General features: G+C 48.7%; 1 protein-coding gene across 1 annotated transcript in view; it reads left to right on the top strand.

The window, feature by feature from the left end:
• The first annotated feature begins 7,688 nt into the window (after positions 1-7,688).
• LOC126989090 (E3 ubiquitin-protein ligase TRIM13-like) overlaps positions 7,689-19,351 on the top strand; it is a 12,994-nt gene continuing 1,331 nt past the window's right edge. The window contains exons 1-3 of the mRNA XM_050847667.1: positions 7,689-7,955; positions 15,932-16,660; positions 18,763-18,960. Coding sequence (XP_050703624.1) covers positions 7,929-7,955; positions 15,932-16,660; positions 18,763-18,960 — 954 coding nt within the window. The 5' untranslated portion in view covers positions 7,689-7,928. The remainder of the gene's footprint in view (positions 7,956-15,931; positions 16,661-18,762; positions 18,961-19,351) is intronic.

Here is a 19,351-nt window from a genome sequence, read left to right as displayed (position 1 = left end):
TTTTTATAGTTTATGTAGTTATTTTTTATATAGATTTTATTCTGCCCTTCGAATAGGCAGCACACGACAGTACACCTTTGGGTATGTAAATATTATACATGTGCCTATGTTTAAATAAAAAATAAAAAAAGAGAGAGAGAGACCAAGGTTAATTTATATATATTGAGAGAGAGAGAGAGAGAGAGAGAGAGAGAGAGAGAGAGAGAGAGAGAGAGAGAGAGAGAGAGAGAGAGAGAGAGAGAGAGAGAGAGAGACAAAGGTTAATTTAGAGAGAGAGAGAGAGAGAGAGAGAGAGAGAGAGAGAGAGAGAGAGAGAGAGAGAGAGAGAGAGAGAGAGAGAGAGGTCAGCAGTCACAGGGAGAGGACGTACACGATCGACGCTCCGAGTAGCCACTCCTGAGGTTGCCTCAGGCTTCCCAGACGCCCTCACCACCTACAACACCACTTCATCACCACCACTGCAACGTGTTCTGTGTAGTGAAAAGTGTGTAGTGCCCTGTGAACAGTGCAGTGGAGTGTTTTTAAGGACAGTGTGTATAGCAGCAAGGTGTACGCCAGCCAGCGGGGTCACTGTGGCGCGTCCTGCCTCCTTGACCCAGCCTTTGTTGCCTGACCCCATACGCTCAGAGGATTTAAATCCCCTGGGACGTCCTCTCCACCCCCTCCACAGCTGCACTGCGTTCCACAGGAGATTAAGTGCGGCCACCCTCCTACGTGGCCCCACCCTGACCTGACCTCTCCCACATCTTACCATCTCGCACGCACATGGCTGGCTCTATCCCTCCACACAGCAAAATTGCCTGGGCCGGCCAAGCAGGCTTTCCTGGCGCCAGATACTGCTGCATCTGCAGCTACTCTACACGAGACAAGCCTGTAACGCCCTGCACCGGGGAAAACTGCCCCAACTCTGTGTGCCGTGAGTGTTTCTCAAACGCCGAGTTCTGCTGCTCCCAGACAACTGAACTAAGGCGTGCCCGCGGCTTCTCCCGGCCGGTGACTCACGAGGTGACCTCAATCACCATCCCGGAGCCCGAGGAAGCCAACCACGAGAACGTAGATGAACAAGGCGAACAAGACGTGCAGGTGGAAGAGCCAGAAAACATCGTACAGCATCTCATTGCTTCCTCCAGCAAGGAGGAGCTCGCAAGGCGTCTCGTTCAGCTCCAGCAAGAGACTCAGAGGCAGAAACTAATCATAACAAGATACAAGGAGGAAAAAAAGCTTGTCCTGAATCAAAAAGTCGTCATAGCAAAAACTCTAAGTCTCCTTGAACAGATCGAAACCTCTGAGTTGGAGCAGAATCACCCACAAATTGCCAACATCGCCACGAGTGCACTACCCAGCAAGATTGACACAGACTGGGGGAAAGTGTGCTCCGAATCCCTCTCCTGGCGAAGCTGGTGGACGTCAGGCAGACTCGCCAAACTCGTGGACTGCTTGCCTCCCTCACCTAGCGTCGAAGTCGCCATTGGCTCGGACAGCAGCAACACCTCCACAACCTCCGACGACACCACCGCCACTACCAGCACCGCGAGCGGAGGCGCAGCTCAGGCCAGCGAGCGCGAGGACACAGACGCCAGCAGCAGCAACGACAACAACCGCGGCTCCCCTCGCTCCCGCCCTAGTGCCGGTGACGCTGACGGCGCAACAAGAAGAGGGAACAGTCGAGACAACGTCCGGGGAGTACACTCCAACCGACAACCGCAGAGGTGGCGAGGAGCAAACAGGAGGCAGCAGCAGGAGGCGGAGAGACATCCATCAAACGCTGCTCACCGCGGTTCCTCTCGGCAGACGCCTCCCCCACCTCGTCGTCACCCGGCCAGACAAGGCCACCACAGCCGACCCGCCCACGGACACCAACCCGCTCCTCGACGCCGCGACAAGGTGTGTGACTACTGCTCCCGTCGGGGACACGCAGCAGAGGAGTGTCACGCGAGGGCTGCAGACGAGAGGCAAGAACACCTCCTCAGACGTGTGATTGCTGAGGTTAGGCAGCCTGTCTCCAGTCACCTGCCCCCTCCACCGGGACCCTCACACATCGCGCCACAGCCTCCTTCCTGGGGCCATACACTTGGCTGGCAGTGGTCGACCCCTCCCTCCTACCTGAGTAGCTCCAGCACCCATCACCAACTCAGGTAGGATGGCAGACACGCCGAGGACTCGTCACCAGCTGGTGCTTCTCTCCGCCAACGTGCGAGGCCTCCGCACCAACATCGGGGACCTGACCCACAGCTTTGTCCTGAGGCACCGCGTGGACATAGCTGTGGTGACTGAAACTTGGCTCAACAGTGAGGTGGAGTTATCCTTCGGCAGGATTCCAGGCTACACCCACTGGATCAGGAGAGACCGGCAGGGAAGACAAGGCGGCGGTGTGGCAGTGTGCCTCAAGGAAGGAGTGCAGGCCCAGAGACTTGAAGTAGAGACACCACCCACGACAGAGGCGGTGTTTCTCAAAGTAATTCTGGCAGATGGCACTGCCCTCCTCCTGTGTGCCATGTACCGCCCCCCAAGGCAAGGGCCTGCCCCCCTGGATTTTCTGACGGAGCAAATGGACGACCTGCTGACTCGCCATCGCTGCAGGCATGTCCTAATGGTGGGCGACTTAAACCAGCACATGGAGGGAGCCGCCTACGAGAATCTCCTGACGGTGCAGGGTCTGACAGATCATGTCACCTTCCCGACCCATGAGCGAGGCGGGACGCTGGATCCCGTTATCTTGGACCTGGGAGAGGGCAGGGTCACGTGCCAACAGCTTGGGCCGGTAGGCAGCTCTGACCACCACGCCATCCTGACCCTAGCAGACGTGGGCGTGGCGCGGGATGAGGCCACTTCCCACACTATCTGGCTGTGGGACAGAGCTGACTGGCCCTCCCTTAAAAGAGACCTGCAGCAAACAGACTGGCACACCCTTCTGTCTGGGTGAGCAGAGCCCATGGCGAAGGCCTTTACTGAACGTCTCAAAGCTCTCCAACGAGAGCACATTCCACACCGCCAGTACACCTCCAAGCCCACCGATCAGCCCTGGTTTGGTTACCGCTGCCGCCTTGCTGCAGAAAGAAAATATTCTGCGTGGCTCCGCTACAAAAGGAGCCCAACCCGCCGCAACAAAGCCCTGCATCGAGCAGCGTGCAACAATATGGTGGCCACCAGTAAATGGGCGAAACGGAGGTGGGAAAGAGACCTCCGCGCCAAGCTGTGTGGGCCAGGGGTGGGCAGCAAGACCTGGTGGACCCTTGTTAAGGAAAAGCAAGGCAGCAGCCATCAAGAAACAATCCCTCCCCTCACCAAGCAGGATGGCACCACAGCCACCAGCAGCAGGGAGAAGGCAGAGCTGCTGGCTGACCTTTTCTCTGCCAAGATGTCCGTCGCCGACCCCACCAGACCTCCACCACAACTGCCACAGGAATGCAACCAGACCCTGACAGAGGTTGCGGTACACCAGGAGCAAGTGGAGCGCCTTCTAAGAGCGGTGGACGTCAGGAAGGCCACTGGTCCTGACAACGTTAGCCCACATGTGCTGCGTCACTGCTCCAGTGAGCTGGCAGGACCCCTCTCGGAGGTGTTCGGGGCCTGTGTCCGGGAGAACACCTGGCCCTCTATATGGAAGGAGGCTCGCGTGGTGCCGGTTCACAAAAAGCGGGCCAGATCTGACCCTGCCAACTACAGGCCTATCTCCCTCCTGTCTGTAGTTGGAAAACTTTCGAGAGAATAGTGGTGGAGGCCATCACCCGCCACCTCGAGAACAACGCCCTCATCACTGACCAGCAGTTTGGGTTCAGATCTGGCCGCTCCACTTCAGACCTCCTGCTGCTCCTCTCCAGGGATTGGCAGGGCTCACTAGACACCGGCCTGGATACCATTGTCGTCGCTCTCGACATCGCGGGTGCTTTTGACCGGGTGTGGCACGCGGGCTTGCTGGAGAAGCTTCGTGCCAAAGGCATCCAAGGACACCTGTTGATGCTGATGAGCGACTACCTTCAAGGAAGAAGCCTCCACGTCGTCGTCGGCGGCCAGCAGTCCAAGGACCTCCCAGTGGGTGCCTCAGTCCCTCAAGGATCTGTGCTGGGACCTGTCCTCTGGAATCTGTACATCGACGACCTTCTCAGGAGTCTGCCAGCAGTCTCTGCATACGCTGACGACTGCACGCTCTCCCTCTCCTACCCTCGCCAAGAAAGCCAGCAAGCGGTTGCTGAGGTCAACCAGCAACTACGCTTAATACGGGAGTGGGGGGAGCGCTGGCAGGTGAACTTTGCTCCTGAGAAGACTCAGGCGATGGTGATCTCTCGGTCCCCGGCAGCCACACAAGCTGTCGAAGGAAGGGTGATGTTTGGCTCCGTCACCCTCCCGCTCCAGGATTACGTCAGGATCCTCGGAGTGGACTTGGACCGAGAGCTGCGCTTCGACAGCCACCTGAAACACGTCGCCCACCAAGCCTCCCTACGTGTCTCTGCCCTTCGTAGAGTGGCTAATTTCCTCGACAAGCGAGGAATTATGCTCCTCTACAAGGCCCAGGTAAGATCCTACCTGGAGTACGGGGCTCTGACCTGGATGTCCAGCGCTGCCACACACCTGCAGAGACTGGACAAGGTGGAGCGACGGGTGCAGCGACTGTTACAGGAGAACAACCCCCAGCCGCCCCCTCAGGATATTATACATCTAGACACTCTGGAGCACTGCTGGACGTCGCTGCGCTGGTGGTGTTCTACAAGGCCCAGGTACAAGGAGTACCACACCTGGCGAGACTGAGGCTCCCCCCGCGAGAGGCTGTGAGAGATACGAGAACGGTACTCTCCAGCCACGAGCAGGTCGGGGTGCCGAGGTCACGCGCCAGCCAGCACCAACGGACCTTCACCTCCAGGGTGTCCCGCCTGTGGAACACATTCACTGCAGCAGGGCCAACAGTGAGGGAAATATCCACCCAGCAGGTAAAAGTGGCTGCTCACAGGTGGCGAAGAACATGCCCCACACCACTAGTGATGCTAAATACACAGTGAACAAGTGTAAAGGGCTTTTGAAATAATGCACGAGAAAAAGTGACATTTTAAGCCCTAAAAAGTGCACAGAGAAACATATACTACTCGAACGATCGCATAAAGTGTCGTCGGCGAAATACAAATCTGTTGTGTAACTATAGAATCGTCAGTTTAAATAAAAAAAAAAGAGAGAGAGAGAGAGAGAGAGAGAGAGAGAGAGAGAGAGAGAGAGAGAGAGAGAGAGAGAGAGAGAGAGAGAGAGAGAGAGAGAGAGAGAGAGAGACCCCATGGTCCAGACTTGGTGGTCTGTCCTTAAACCTAAGTGATTTTACATTAATCAGAAGACTCCAAAACGTTGCATTTCTACTCTAGTTAATATTACGTTGAAGGAAGTGACGGTCGAGCTTATTTTTGAAGGAGTCAATCGTGTTGCACTGGACCACTGATGGTGGAAGCTTATTCCATTCTCGCACTACAACGTTGGTGAAGAAAAATTTGGTGCAGTCTGAATTTACTTGTCTACATCTGAGTTTTACGCCATTGTTCCTCGTGCGCAAAGTGTCATCGATCAGAAACAATGTTGATCTGTCTACATTCGTGAAACCATTAAGTATTTTAAAACATTCGATCAGTTTTCCTCGGAGGCGACGTTTCTCAAGAGAGAACATGTTAAGGGTAGAAAGCCTTTCTTCGTAGGATTTGTTGCGCAAGGAAGGGATCATTTTCGTTGCCCGACGCTGAACACCTTCTAATTTAGCTATATCCTTTGCATGGTGGGGAGACCAAAACTGTACCGCATATTCCAAGTGGGGTCTGACTAAACTGTTGTAAAGCGGGAGTATTACATCTTTATTCTTGAATAAAAAGTTTCTTTTAATGAAGCCCAACATTCTGTTCGCTTTATTTGCTGCATCGATGCATTGCTGTGAGAATTTGAGGATTGACGCGATTTTGACCCCCAAGTCCTTGACGCATTGAACGCTTTTGAGTTTAACGCCGCGCATTTCGTAATCGAACTTCTTATTTCTCGTTCCAACTTGAAGGACCTGGCACTTGTCTACGTTAAAGGGCATCTCCCAGAGAGAGAGAGAGAGAGAGAGAGAGAGAGAGAGAGAGAGAGAGAGAGAGAGAGAGAGAGAGTAATTGTTAAGCCTATTTTTTTTTTTTTTTGAGAGTTAAAAAAAATGAAAATAAATAAATAAATAAATGTTTTTTGCACAGTGGAAGATTTTTTGTCCCTCCTCCTCCACCTTCCTCTCTTCTCTCCTCTCTCCCTCCTTTCTCTTCCTCTCCTCCTCCTCCTCCTTCCCTCCATACATAGCTAAATAAATTCTCTTTCTCTCCATGCCTCCGTTTTTTCTCTCCGTTTCCTTCTTCTCTCCAAAAAAGGGTTTAAATATGGAGGAAAGATGTGCTATGCCTCTCAGCCAGACAGTTTTCCTCCTCCACCTTCCTCTCTTCTCTCCTCTCTCCCTCCTTTCTCTCCCTCTCCTCCTCCTCCTCCTCCTCCCTCCCTCCATATATAGTTAAATAAATTCTCTTTCTCTCCATGCCTCCGTTTTTTCTCTCCGTTTCCTCCTTCCCTCCAAAAATGGGTTTAAATATGGAGGGAAGATTTGCTATGCCTCTCAGCCAGACAGTCTTCCTCCTCCACCTTCCTCTCTTCTCTCCTCTCTCCCTCCTTTCTCTCCCTCTCCTCCTCCTCCTCCTTCCCTCCACACATAGCTAAATAAATTGTCTTTCTCTCCGTGTATACGATATTATGGCTAAATCGTTATAATTAGCCATCCAGCGCCACTCGGTAATTAGTACAGTGATATAATACAGTAAACAGAACGTTGATTACCTCCATATACCACGTTTTTCTGCCCTGCCCGTAATAATAATAAGTGACCGCTATAGTTATGGCCGTGTTATAAATAGCCGTCTAATAGCATCGGTAATTAGTAGAATAAGATAATATACATAACAGGACGTTTATTTAGGCTCTATATTACGTTTTTCTGCGTAAATATTGAAAAAAACACCAAAAGTACGACAATTTTTTGACGCCTACGATATAGGGATGGGCAGGTACCGTTAATACCAGTAGTTCTGGTACCGAAAACTCGGGATAGCACCGGCATTGGTACCGGTACCTAGAGGAGTTTTTTTTTATCTTTATGACGTCTGATGAAATTCCTAAATAAATTTTCGGTAAAGAAAATCTCTCTCTCTCTCTCTCTCTCTCTCTCTCTCTCTCTCTCTCTCTCCCTCTCTCTCTCTATTCTGTCCTGTCCTACCACACGTAGCTTACTAGTAGTAGCGGTAGTAAACAGACACCCTCGTCATAGACCGATAGGTCTTCTGGTGTCTGTTCTTCCTATGTATTTCTATGTATTCTCTCTCTCTCTCTCTCTCTCTCTCTCTCTCTCTCTCTCTCTCTCTCTCTCTCTCTCTCTCTCTCTCTCTCTCTCTCTCTCTCTCTCTCTCTCTCTTTGAATGAAGCGCGTATTTATTTTTCCGATATAAAATAGCATGTATACGTAGTTATTATGGATGTACTTGATCATAGTCTAATAACAATAACAATAACAATATATATATATATATATATATATATATATATATATATATATATATATATATATATATATATATATATATATATATATATATAAAAGCAACCCCCAAAAAAGAATCGGACATGAAGAATTATCCAATAAATCAAACAATTAAATAAATCCGAGCAATCTGGTACCGGTACCGTAGTTTAACTGGTACCGTTAGTAGCGGTACTGGTACCGGTACCGTAGTTTAACTGGTACCGTTAGTAGCGGTACTGGTACCGGTACCGTAGTTTAACTGGTACCGTTAGTAGCGGTACTGGTACCGGTACCGTAGTTTAACTGGTACCGTTAGTAGCGTTACTGGTACCGGTACCAGTCCACCCCAACTACGCCAGAGGACTTCAAGATGGCGGCCTATCAGATGTCAACAAAGGTACGTCGTCCACTTCTCGGCCTAAAAACCGCCTTGTTTGAGCCTGTTCAAGCGCCGGGAGGCATGACATTTGAACTCCATGCCTTTCGTTACCCTGGACACCTGTGGACGCGGCGGAGAACGCTGAAATAAGACGATTTTCCGATGAGTTTGTGGCGGGTGAGGGAGTTAGGGAGGGACGGGTTTTCCCTAGGGATGGGCAAGTACCGTTAATTTGAGTACCAGTACCGAAAACTCAGGTACCGTTAGTACCGGTACCGGTACTCGAAGGAGTATTTTTTTTATCTTAATGACTTTTGATGAAATTCCCAAATAAATTTCCTGTAAAGAAAACTCTCTCTCTCTCTCTCTCTCTCTCTCTCTCTCTCTCTCTCTCTCTCTCTCTCTCTCTCTCTCTCTCTCTCTCTCTCTCTCTCTCTCTCTCTCTCTCTCTCTCTCTCTCTCTCTCTCTCTCTCTCTCTCTCTCTCTCTCAGGGCTCGGTTCTTGGCCCAGTGCTCTTCATTATTTACATCAACGACGCGGATGTTGGAGTCAATAATCGCATTAGTAAATTTGCAGACGACACAAAGATTGGTAACTCGGTTCTCACTGACGAAGACAGGCAAAGCCTCCAAGAGGATTTACACAAAATTTCAGCTTGGTTGGATAGATGGGAGATGCCCTTTAACGTAGACAAGTGCCAGGTTCTTCAAGTTGGAACGAGGAATAAGAAGTTCGATTACGAAATGCGTCGCGTCAAACTCAAAAGCGTTCAATGCGTCAAGGACTTGGGGGTCAAAATCGCGTCAAACCTCAAATTCTCACATCAATGTATCGATGCAGCAAATAAAGCGAACAGAATGTTGGGCTTCATTAAAATAAACTTTTTATTCAAGAATAAAGATGTAATGCTCCCGCTCTACAATAGTTTAGTCAGACCCCACTTGGAATATGCGGTACAGTTTTGGTCTCCCCACCATGCAAAGGACATTGCTAAACTAGAAGGTGTTCAGCGTCGAGCAACAAAAATGATCCCTTCCTTGCGCAACAAATCCTACGAAGAAAGGCTTTCCACCCTTAACATGTTCTCTCTTGAGAAACGTCGCCTCCGAGGAAAACTGATCGAATGTTTTAAAATACTTAATGGTTTCACGAATGTAGACAGAACAACATTGTTAATGATCGATGACACTTTGCGAACGAGGAACAATGGCATAAAACTCAAATGTAGACAAGTAAATTCAGACTGCACCAAATTTTTCTTCACCAACGTTGTAGTGCGAGAATGTAATGTAATGTGTGGTCTGATTTTATATGTAAATCTTTGTATACTTAGTTATTATGGATATACTCGATCATAGTCTAATAACAATAACAATATTTATTAGCAACCTAAAAAAGAAAAAGAATTGGACATCAAAAATTATCCAGTAACTCCAATAAATAAATCAAATAATAAAATATTGTTAACGGGAGCTGTGATGGAAACGAAGAGCAGGACAAAATGGTGGAAACTTGGGGACGCGGGCGAGCGCCGAGCGTCACTAAGATCCAAACGGTACCGGTACTAGCGGCAATGCTCAGTGCCGAGTGATCATGAGGCTTCCCGGCACGCGAGTGATCATGAGGCTACGCAGCACCCGAGTGATCATGAGGCTTCGCGGCACCGGGTACCGGGTACCGCGAAGAATCGATTCCTCGCGGCACCCGGTACCGGTACCTGGTGCCGCGAAGCCTCATGATCACTCGGGTGCCGGGTACGATGGTACGCAAGGTTAGCGATGGTACGTTTAGTTAGCGATGGTACGCTAGGTTAGCGATGGTACTGCTGTTGTTGTGGAAGGTAGTGCACTTTTTAGTACTTTTTTGAGTTGCCCCTTACATGTTCACTTTGCCACAGTATTAACTTAAATCTCAGGGGAAATGAAAGAAGAAACGTTGTATTTTCTTGTACTTTTTTTAGATTCAATAAATTTTGATTACAATTTTTTTTCTTCCAAAATGGGGTTCAGTATACCCCATGACCGTGTTGATAGTACTATTACCCACGACCGTGTTCTACGGTTAAATCTCCTCTTTCTCTTGTACTCTCCAGTGTAGGGAGGTTCAGCAATCTTCCTTCATAAGGCAGGTCGCTCAGACTAGGTGCCATTTTTGTTGTTGCCGCTCTCTGTATCCTCTCCTGTTTTCTAACGTGTTTCTTAAGTGATGGCGACCAAGCCACTGATGCATATTCTAGTCTAGGGCGTATGAAGGTCACAATTACTTTCCTTACCGTGTGTGTGTGTGTGTGTGTGTGTGTGTGTGTGTGTGTGTGTGTGTGTGTGTGTGTAGCCTATACAGCAAACAGTGTCCTGGTGTGTGTGTGTGTGTGTGTGTGTGTGTGTGTGTGTGTGTGTGTGTGTGTGTGTGTGTGTGAACACATGATCGCAAGGGGTCCACAAACTGGCCTATACTCGGCAGCCCCTGTCCACCCCCGCGAGTGGCAGTGTAGCACCCATCATCCGCCTCCCCAAGCCCATCTAGTCTCCTGAATGCAGTAATCCTGCCCCAGCCAGCCACCACAAGGCCACCACCCAGCCGTGTTCCACCCTGTATCCCACCCACTACTTCCTACCAAATCTTTTCATCCATAAACTCACCTAACCTCTTTTTGAACACATTTACACTACTGCTGCATACTACCTCCCCTGGCAATGCATTCCATAAATCTGCCACCCTATGCATGGCTAAATAAATAGTTTTGTAAGTCCAACCGTTTCCCTTTTGTCTCATCAACACCAGAGAGCAGTTCAGCATGCTCTCAAAAGACAGTTCCTCTCTCTTTCTACACCACACTACATTCACACAACACACACACCTTTTCCCAAAATTCAAAACTCAAAATGGCTAACGGAAACACCGCCTCGGAGTCCCCGCCTGGGGGGGGGGACCATAAATTCCCCCAGGGAGGACTCCCCTTCTGGCTGCCGACTTGAGAGGTGTCCTGATAACTCCTCGAACCTCCTCCTTATCAATTTCTGCAATATTCGCGGTCTTCGTTCTAATTTTCATTCTGTGGAACACCATCTCTCCTCCTCTAAACCCCACCTTCTCTTCCTCACCGAAACACAGGTTTCTGAGGCTACTGACAGCAATCTCTACTCTGTTCCCTCCTACTATCTCTATCCGAAATTTCAATCCAAAGCTGGATGTTGCGCCTACGTGCGCAACGACATCACTTGCTCTCGTGCCCACGACCTTGATTCTTCTGAATTTTCCACCATCTGGCTAAGACTTCATTGTCATTCTATTACTAAATACATCTGTGCTGTTTATCTCTCGCCTAACTCTACTAACTATGTAAAATTCTTTGACTATTTGAACTCTAAAGTGGAGCACATCTTGACTCACTCTCCCTTCGCTGAAATCTCCATCTTGGGAGATTTCAATGTTCACCACCAGCTTTGACTTTCATCCTCCTTCACTGACCAGCCTGGTGAACAAGCCTACAACTTTGCTATCCTCAACGACCTAGAGCAGTTGGTTCAGCACCCTACACGTATTCCCGACCGTCTTGGAGACAGACTCAACATTCTAGACCTCTTCCTTACCTCTAATCCTTCTGCTTACTCTGTCAAACTGTTCTCTCCGTTGGGCTCCTCCGATCATAACCTTATTTCTGTGTCCTGTCCTATCGCTCCTGTACATCCTCTGGACCCGCCGAAGAGGCGATGCTTCTGGCGTTTTGCTTCAGCTCGGTGGGACGACCTTAGGATGTACTTTTCCGATTTCCCGTGGAATGATTACTGCTTCCAGGATGGAGACCCCTCTGTGTGTGTCCAGCGCATCACAGAGGTGATTGTCTCTGAAATGGAGGCATACATTCCACGTACTTTCTCTACTCCTCATGCTAAAAAGCCTTGGTTTAATCATGCTTGTTCTCTTGCTATTAAAGATAGAGAGGCAGCTCACAAAAGGTTCCAGAGCGTTCGAACTCCCACTAACTTTGACCTTTACATTTCAGCCCGGAATCGTGCCAAAAAAAAAAAAAATCTATTCTCCGACTTACCAAAACTTCTTTTATCAATAGAAAATGTCAACACCTTGTTTCTAATTCTTCCCGTGACTTCTGGCATCTAGCCAAAAATATCTCCTCCAATTTCACTTCTTCCTCTTTCCCTCCTCTCCTTAACCCTGACGGCAGCACTGCCGTCTCATCTGTCTCTAAGTCTCTTCGCTCAAACTTTCTGTAAGAACTCCACCCTGAACGATTCTGGGCATATTCCTCCTACTCATCCCCCCTCTGACTCCTTTATGCCTGTTATTAAGATTCTTCCAAATGATGTTTTCTATGCCCTCTCAGGCCTCAACTCTCAGAAGGCTTATGGACCTGATGGAGTGCCTCATATTGTCCTTAAAACTGTGATTCTGTGCTGACACCCTGCCTGGTCTAACTCTTTCGTCTCTGCCTATCAACAAATATCTTTCCTTCCTGCTGGAAGTATGCCTTTGTACAGCCTGTGCCTAAGAAGGGTGACCGTTCCAATCCCTCAGACTACCGTCCTATAGCTTTACTTTCCTGTCTATCTAAAGCTTTTGAGTCAATCCTTAACTGGCACCTTTACACTTCTAACCTTCTATCTGATCGCCAGTATGGATTCCGCAAGGGGCGTTCTACGGGCGATCTTCTTGCTCTCTTAACTGACTCTTGGTCATCCTCTCTTAGCCGTTTCGGTGAAACTTTCTCTGTTGCGCTAGACATATCGAAAGCTTTCGATAGAGTCTGGCACAAGTCTTTGCTTTCTAAACTGCCCTCTTTCGGATTCTATCCCTCTCTCTGTTCCTTTATCTCCAGTTTCCTTTCCGGCCGTTCTATCTCTGCGGTGGTAGACGGTCACTGCTCTTCCCCTAAACCTATCAACAGTGGCGTTCCACAGGCCTCTGTCCTATCACCCACTCTCTTCCTGTTATTCATCAATGATCTTCTTTCCATAACAAACTGTCCTGTCCACTCATACGCCGACGACTCCACTCCGCATTATTCAACCTCTTTCAATAGAAGACCATCAACACAGGAAGTACACGCCTCCAGACTGGTGGCTGCAGAACGCTTAACCTCAGACCTTGCTATCATTTCCGATTGGGGCAGAAGGAACCTTGTGTCCTTCAATGCCTCAAAAACTCAATTTCTCCACCTATCAACTCGACACAATCTTCCGAACACCTATACCCTATTCTTCGACAACACTCAGCTGTCACCTTCTTCAACACTAAACGTCCTCGGTCTATCCTTAACTCAAAATCTCAACTGGAAACTTCATATCTCCTCTCTTGCTAAATCAGCTTCCTCGAGGTTGGGCGTACTGTATCGTCTCCGCCAGTTCTTCTCCCCCGCGCAGTTGCTATCCATATACAGGGGCCTTGTCCGCCTTCGTATGGAGTATGCATCTCACGTGTGGGGGGGCTCCACTCACACAGCTCTTCTGGACAGAGTGGAGTCAAAGGCTCTTCGTCTCATCAGCTCTCCTCCTCCTACTGATAGCCTTCTACCTCTTAAATTCCGCCGCGATGTTGCCTCTCTTTCTATCTTCTATCGATATTTCCACGCTGACTGCTCTTCTGAACTTGCTAACTGCATGCCTCCCCTCCTCCTTCATCTGTATTTCCTTCTGCCTACGACTTGAACTCTTTCAAGAGGAAGGTATCAGGACACCTTTCCTCCCGAAATTGACCTCTGATTTTGGATACTCCTTTAACCTCTGTTCGGGAGCAGTGAGTAGCGGGCCTTTTTTTATTATTTTCTTTGCGCCCTTGAGCTGTCTCCTTAGCTGTAAAAAAAAAAAAAACCTACACCCTTGTTTCCTAATTCTCCTATCATGACCCCTAGTCCTGTTTCCCTCCTCTAGTGTAAAGAAAGTATCCACATCTAAGTAATCGCAATCTGAAAACATTTTATATAGCTCTATCATATCCCCCCTTAGACATCTCCTCTCAAATGAAAACATATCTAGCTCTTTTACCCTCTCCCTATACTCCAGGCGCCTCATTGCTGCCATCATCCTAGTTGCTCTTCTCTGAACTGCTTCTAACAAAGTTACATCCTGTGGTGACCAAGCTTGTATACAATACTCTAAATGACCTCTAATATATGCATTATATAAACTACCTCTTACCTCCTTGCTTTCATAGCTATAACATTTCTATTTATAAACCCTAGGATCCTGTTTGCCCTATTTCTAGCTTGTAAACACTGCTTTGAGAATTTCATAGTCTTATCTGTCACTACACCTAAATCCTTTTCATTCTCAACTGCCTCTAACCAAACTCCTTCCATCTCATAGCTAAAATTCCTATTATATCTTTACCTATATGCATAACCTGACACTTCCGGGAGTTAGACTCCATCTGCCACCTATCTGCCCATCCTATCCAAGTCCCTTTGCATCCTATAATTGTCCTGAGCCCCTGTGCTGTACTAGCTATCTTGGTATCATCTGCAAACTTTGGTGTTTTACTACTAATCCCTATATCTAAATCATTAATATATATTAGGAACAAAAGTGGCCCTAGCTGAGGTACCCCACTAACCACTTCCCTCCAGTCAGACTTGGCCCCATTTAATACTACTCTCTGTTTTCTACCCCTGAGCCATCCACTCCACTAGTACTGTACCCCTATCCCATGCAACCTCAGTTTATGCACTAGCCTCCTGTGTGGTACCTTATCAAAAGCTTGACTAAAATCTAGATAAATTACCTACGGCTATACTGTTTCCCTCATCTAACTGCTTTGTAATGTGTTCTAAGAACTGTAGTAAGTTTGTGAGACACGACCTACCTCATCTAAACCCATGCTGAGAGTCCCTAATTAGTCTATACTGATCTAAATGCTCCCAAATACTACCCTCAATAATTTTCTCCAGAATCTTACACACACACACACACTGTATACTAGTCAAACTGACTGGCCTATAATTACTAACATCCTCTTTCCTACCTTTCTTAAAAATGGGTGTAACATTAGCTAACTTCCAGTCCTGAGGTATCTCTACGTAGGAGCAAGTCTCAAAACAACGGTTTATCTGCCACACCCGTTCATGCCGGATAAACCAAGGACTACTGTAATTATGTACTTTTTTCATAGACGTTAATGTTAACATTCAATACATTCTTGCTGGATTAACGGTATCAACGTTAACATTTACATTAACAATATAACGATGTTAAGATTATGATTAACGAAGCCCACCACTGATCATTGGCACCTTCCTTATAGACACAAGTCTATTTTTCTGTCAAAGAAAGTACATGAAATATTTCAGACGATAAACTGATGATTCCCGTCAGCTTAACGCCAGTATTTTCCACTCTGTTGTGCTATAAGAAAGTACCATTGTAAAAGTCACAGGAATTTTGAACTGTGAAACTTTACACGGGAATTTTCAGGAATACTCAGGAATTTTCATTAACTTTGAGAATTTAAAAAAAAATTGTCCTTTTTTTATTTTATTTTTACTTATTTTTATTTATTTTTCAAGTTCAGTTTTAGGGGACAGTTGTTGAATGTCCCGCTGGTGGCACAGGGGCAGGATTTTTGAAGTGGCGCCTATTGAGGCTCATGTGGCTGGTGAGAGGCACACTGATCCCGCGGTGAGTCTGAGCTGATGCGATCAGAACAGGACTGGCTCTGGAAACTGGAGTCACTGGACACGATCAGTAGAGATGATTCATGCACAGTGCTGTGCTAACTAAGGTTCAAGACTGTTTCATCCACACTTTATGAAGATTGTATTGCCTGTTTAATTACAGTATTATCCACTGCCTGCTTGACACACACACACACACACACACACACACACACCTCCAGTGTGTTCCTGCTGTAGTGCCTCCCTCACTCTGCCTCTCTGTTTCAGGGTGACAACCCTGCTGGACAGCCTGTTACCAGTGTGTGGCTGTGTGCTGCCTCCAGTGTGTTCCTGCTGTAGTGCCTCCCTCACTCTGCCTCTCTGTTTCAGGGTGACAACCCCGAGGAGTGTCCAGTGTGCCTGACAGGCTTTGATGACTTATTACAGCGGCCACGCACTCTGCCCTGTGGCCACACAGTCTGCACACTGTGCACAGATAAGCTGAAGGAGCAGGGCCGTGTTACCTGTCCGGAGTGCCGCGTCAGACATGCCGTGCCCGAGGGCGGGCAGTTCCCTGTCAGCTATACAATTGAGGCCTTCATAAGAAGGCTGAGAGATGGCAAGGCGGCGGCAGCCTCGCCGCCACCCAGTGCCGGGAAGGGGAAAGGGGCAGCAGGATCAGCTGGCAAGAAGGGAGCAGCGGGTCTCTCCAAGAAAATGCGTTCCTTTCTGCAGGAACAGGAGGCCACAGTTGTGGCCGCCATCACCGCCTGCCAGGAGGCTCAGTCCCAGCTGGACCAGTATGAGGCCACCCTGACAGGCTGGGGCGAGCGGCAGCAGCAGCTGGAGGACAGCCTCCAGGGACTGATGGACCAGAGCAGGAGTTCCAGGGAGCTCCTGCAGCATGAAAAGTTCCGTGTGGCACCGAAGAGGAAGGAGGCAAAGAAGAAGGAGCAGGAGCTGCAGGCTGTGCGGGAGAAGTTGCGCACTACTGCAACAGAGCAAGAGGCATTCAAGGTTGTGGGTGAAATGGTTCGTTACGCTAGTGAGGCGGAGCAGGTGTTGAAGGAGTGCCAGCAGTGTTTCCCTGACGCCGGCATCCTCACCACCGCCAGGAAGGTGAGTGTGCTGCACCTGTGCCCTGGGCCCTCAGCCAAGCGAGTAAAGACAGCAGGCAACACACAGGGGTCATACACAGTGGTGCACACAAGGGGTATGCACAAGGGTACACACAGGGGGCATGCACAAGGGTACACGCTGGGAGCACACCCGGAGCGGACCTTGTGTCCCGTGCCCTCACCCGTCTTCTTCTCCTCCCTCTTAGCGCTGCTCGCTCGTTTTAGTTGCGTTGCTGGTTCGCCGGAAGGGTGTGTCTTCCGGTGATGACTTGCCGGAACTTACAACGTTCCGGTGCTGATCCTTGCTGATTTAGCGTCAACCCAGCTTCTGTTCTCATAAGCGCCTACGTGTCCACTAACATCCTGTGACGACACTGAGCTTGTGTTTCGACACATGCATTCATATGTACATGATAATATACACATTACAAGCATATATAGGGGTACACACAGGGGCATACAGGGTACACACAGAGGGCATAGAAAGCGGCACACAGGGGCGAGGGTGTGAGCTTCTTCCCTAACCCAGTGTTGTTGTTTCAGGTGAGAGAGGCATCTAGTGCAGCCCTGGAGGCCGCCAAGGCTGTCCAGGCGGCTTGGAAAACTGTTCCTACAGAAGAACCCAGGCCCCAGTCAGTCCCAGAAGAACCCAGGCCCCAGTCAGTCCCAGAAGAACCCAGGCCCCAGTCAGACCCAGAAGAGCCCAGTTCCCAGTCAGACCCAGAAGAACCCAGGCCCCAGTCAGACCCAGACCTCACCATCATGGAAAAAGTGCAGTTCATCTTAGAGCCAAGCTTGAAGGTCAGTACCCCCCCCTGGGTGTCACTCTTGTTACAGCGAGTCCCTGGCACACGTCACTGCAGTGCTTACCTTACCTCAACACAGCACTGCAGTCACCTTACCTTGTCACTGTGTGATTGCTGTGTTTGCCTTACCTCAACATAGCACCAGTGGTCACAGTACCTTGTCATGGCATAATTGGTGTTTCTGTTAGTGCCTCAGTGAGTTACCAGTGGTCACCTTGTCATGGCACAATTGATGTTTCTGTTAGTGCCTCAGTGAGTTACCAGTGGTCACCTTGTCATGGCATAATTGGTGTTTCTGTTAGTGCCTCAGTGAGTTACCAGTGGTCACCTTGTCATGGCATAATTGATGTTTCTGTTAGTGCCTCAGTGAGTTACCAGTGGTCACCTTGTCATGGCATAATTGGTGTTTCTGTTAGTGCCTCAGTGAGTTACCAGTGGTCACCTTGTCATGGCATAATTGGTGTTTCTGTTAGTGTCTCAGTGAGTTACCAGTGGTCACCTTGTCATGGCATAATTGGTGTTTCTGTTAGTGCGTCAGTGAGTTACTAGTGGTCACCTTGTCATGGCATAATTGGTGTTTCTGTTAGTGTCTCAGTGAGTTACCAGTGGTCACCTTGTCATGGCATAATTGGTGTTTCTGTTAGTGCCTCAGTGAGTTACCAGTGGTCACCTTGTCATGGCATAATTGATGTTTCTGTTAGTGCCTCAGTGAGTTACCAGTGGTCACCTTGTCATGGCATAATTTGTGTTTCTGTTAGTGCCTCAGTGAGTTACCAGTGGTCACCTTGTCATGGCATAATTGGTGTTTCTGTTAGTGCCTCAGTGAGTTACCAGTGGTCACCTTGTCATGGCATAATTGGTGTTTCTGTTAGTGTCTCAGTGAGTTACCAGTGGTCACCTTGTCATGGCATAATTGGTGTTTCTGTTAGTGCCTCAGTGAGTTACCAGTGGTCACCTTGTCATGGCATAATTGGTGTTTCTGTTAGTGTCTCAGTGAGTTACCAGTGGTCACCTTGTCATGGCATAATTGGTGTTTCTGTTAGTGTCTCAGTGAGTTACCAGTGGTCACCTTGTCATGGCATAATTTGTGTTTCTGTTAGTGTCTCAGTGAGTTACCAGTGGTCACCTTGTCATGGCATAATTGGTGTTTCTGTTAGTGCCTTAGTGAGTTTTGAGTTCAGCTTCATAAGTAAAGCTCTCTTAAGGAGTCAGCAGCTTTCTTTACACACTCTTGTTTCCTGCCGGCCAAGGCAGCAGCCTGACGTGGTCTTCTTGCTCTTAATTCCCTTCCCTCCAGTGGGGACCTTGTCAGGCCGAGGACTTCCGCAGTCTGACACAGCGCACCAGGAGCCTGCTGCAGGCTGGCCGGGTGTTTGCTGTGCACCAGGTGGGAGGTCAGCGCCGACGACACGCAAGAATAAGCCTCGAAGCCGGCCAGCCGTGCCTCCATGCCTTGACGGACCATCCCCCGCCACTGGGCGCATCAACCCTGCAGGTGAGCTGGAGCAGTGACATCTCAAGTATTGGACGGCAGACTCTTTTGATTTTGCGGCGTCCTAGTCATTAAGCCGCGAATTTTGGAAAATCAACCGCTTTGGTGCAAATCGCCATAGCTCCCTTATTTCTTGGGCTACAGAAAGTTTTGTTTCTGTTAGTGTCTCAGTGAGTTACCAGTTCAGTGAGTTACCAGTGGTCACCTTGTCATGGTTACCAGTGGAGTGGTCACCTTGTCATGGCATAATTGGTGTTTCTGTTAGTGCTCACCTTGTCATGGCATAATTGGTGTTTCTCCTTGTCATGGCATAATTGGTGTTTCTGTTAGTGCCTCAGTGAGTTACCAGTGGTCACCTTGTCATGGCATAATTGGTGTTTCTGTTAGTGACTCA

The sequence above is a fragment of the Eriocheir sinensis genome, unplaced genomic scaffold (genome assembly GCF_024679095.1).
Source record: "Eriocheir sinensis breed Jianghai 21 unplaced genomic scaffold, ASM2467909v1 Scaffold1049, whole genome shotgun sequence".
Classification (NCBI taxonomy): Eukaryota; Metazoa; Arthropoda; class Malacostraca; order Decapoda; family Varunidae; genus Eriocheir; species Eriocheir sinensis.
This window is presented reverse-complemented; position numbering and strand designations above follow the sequence as displayed.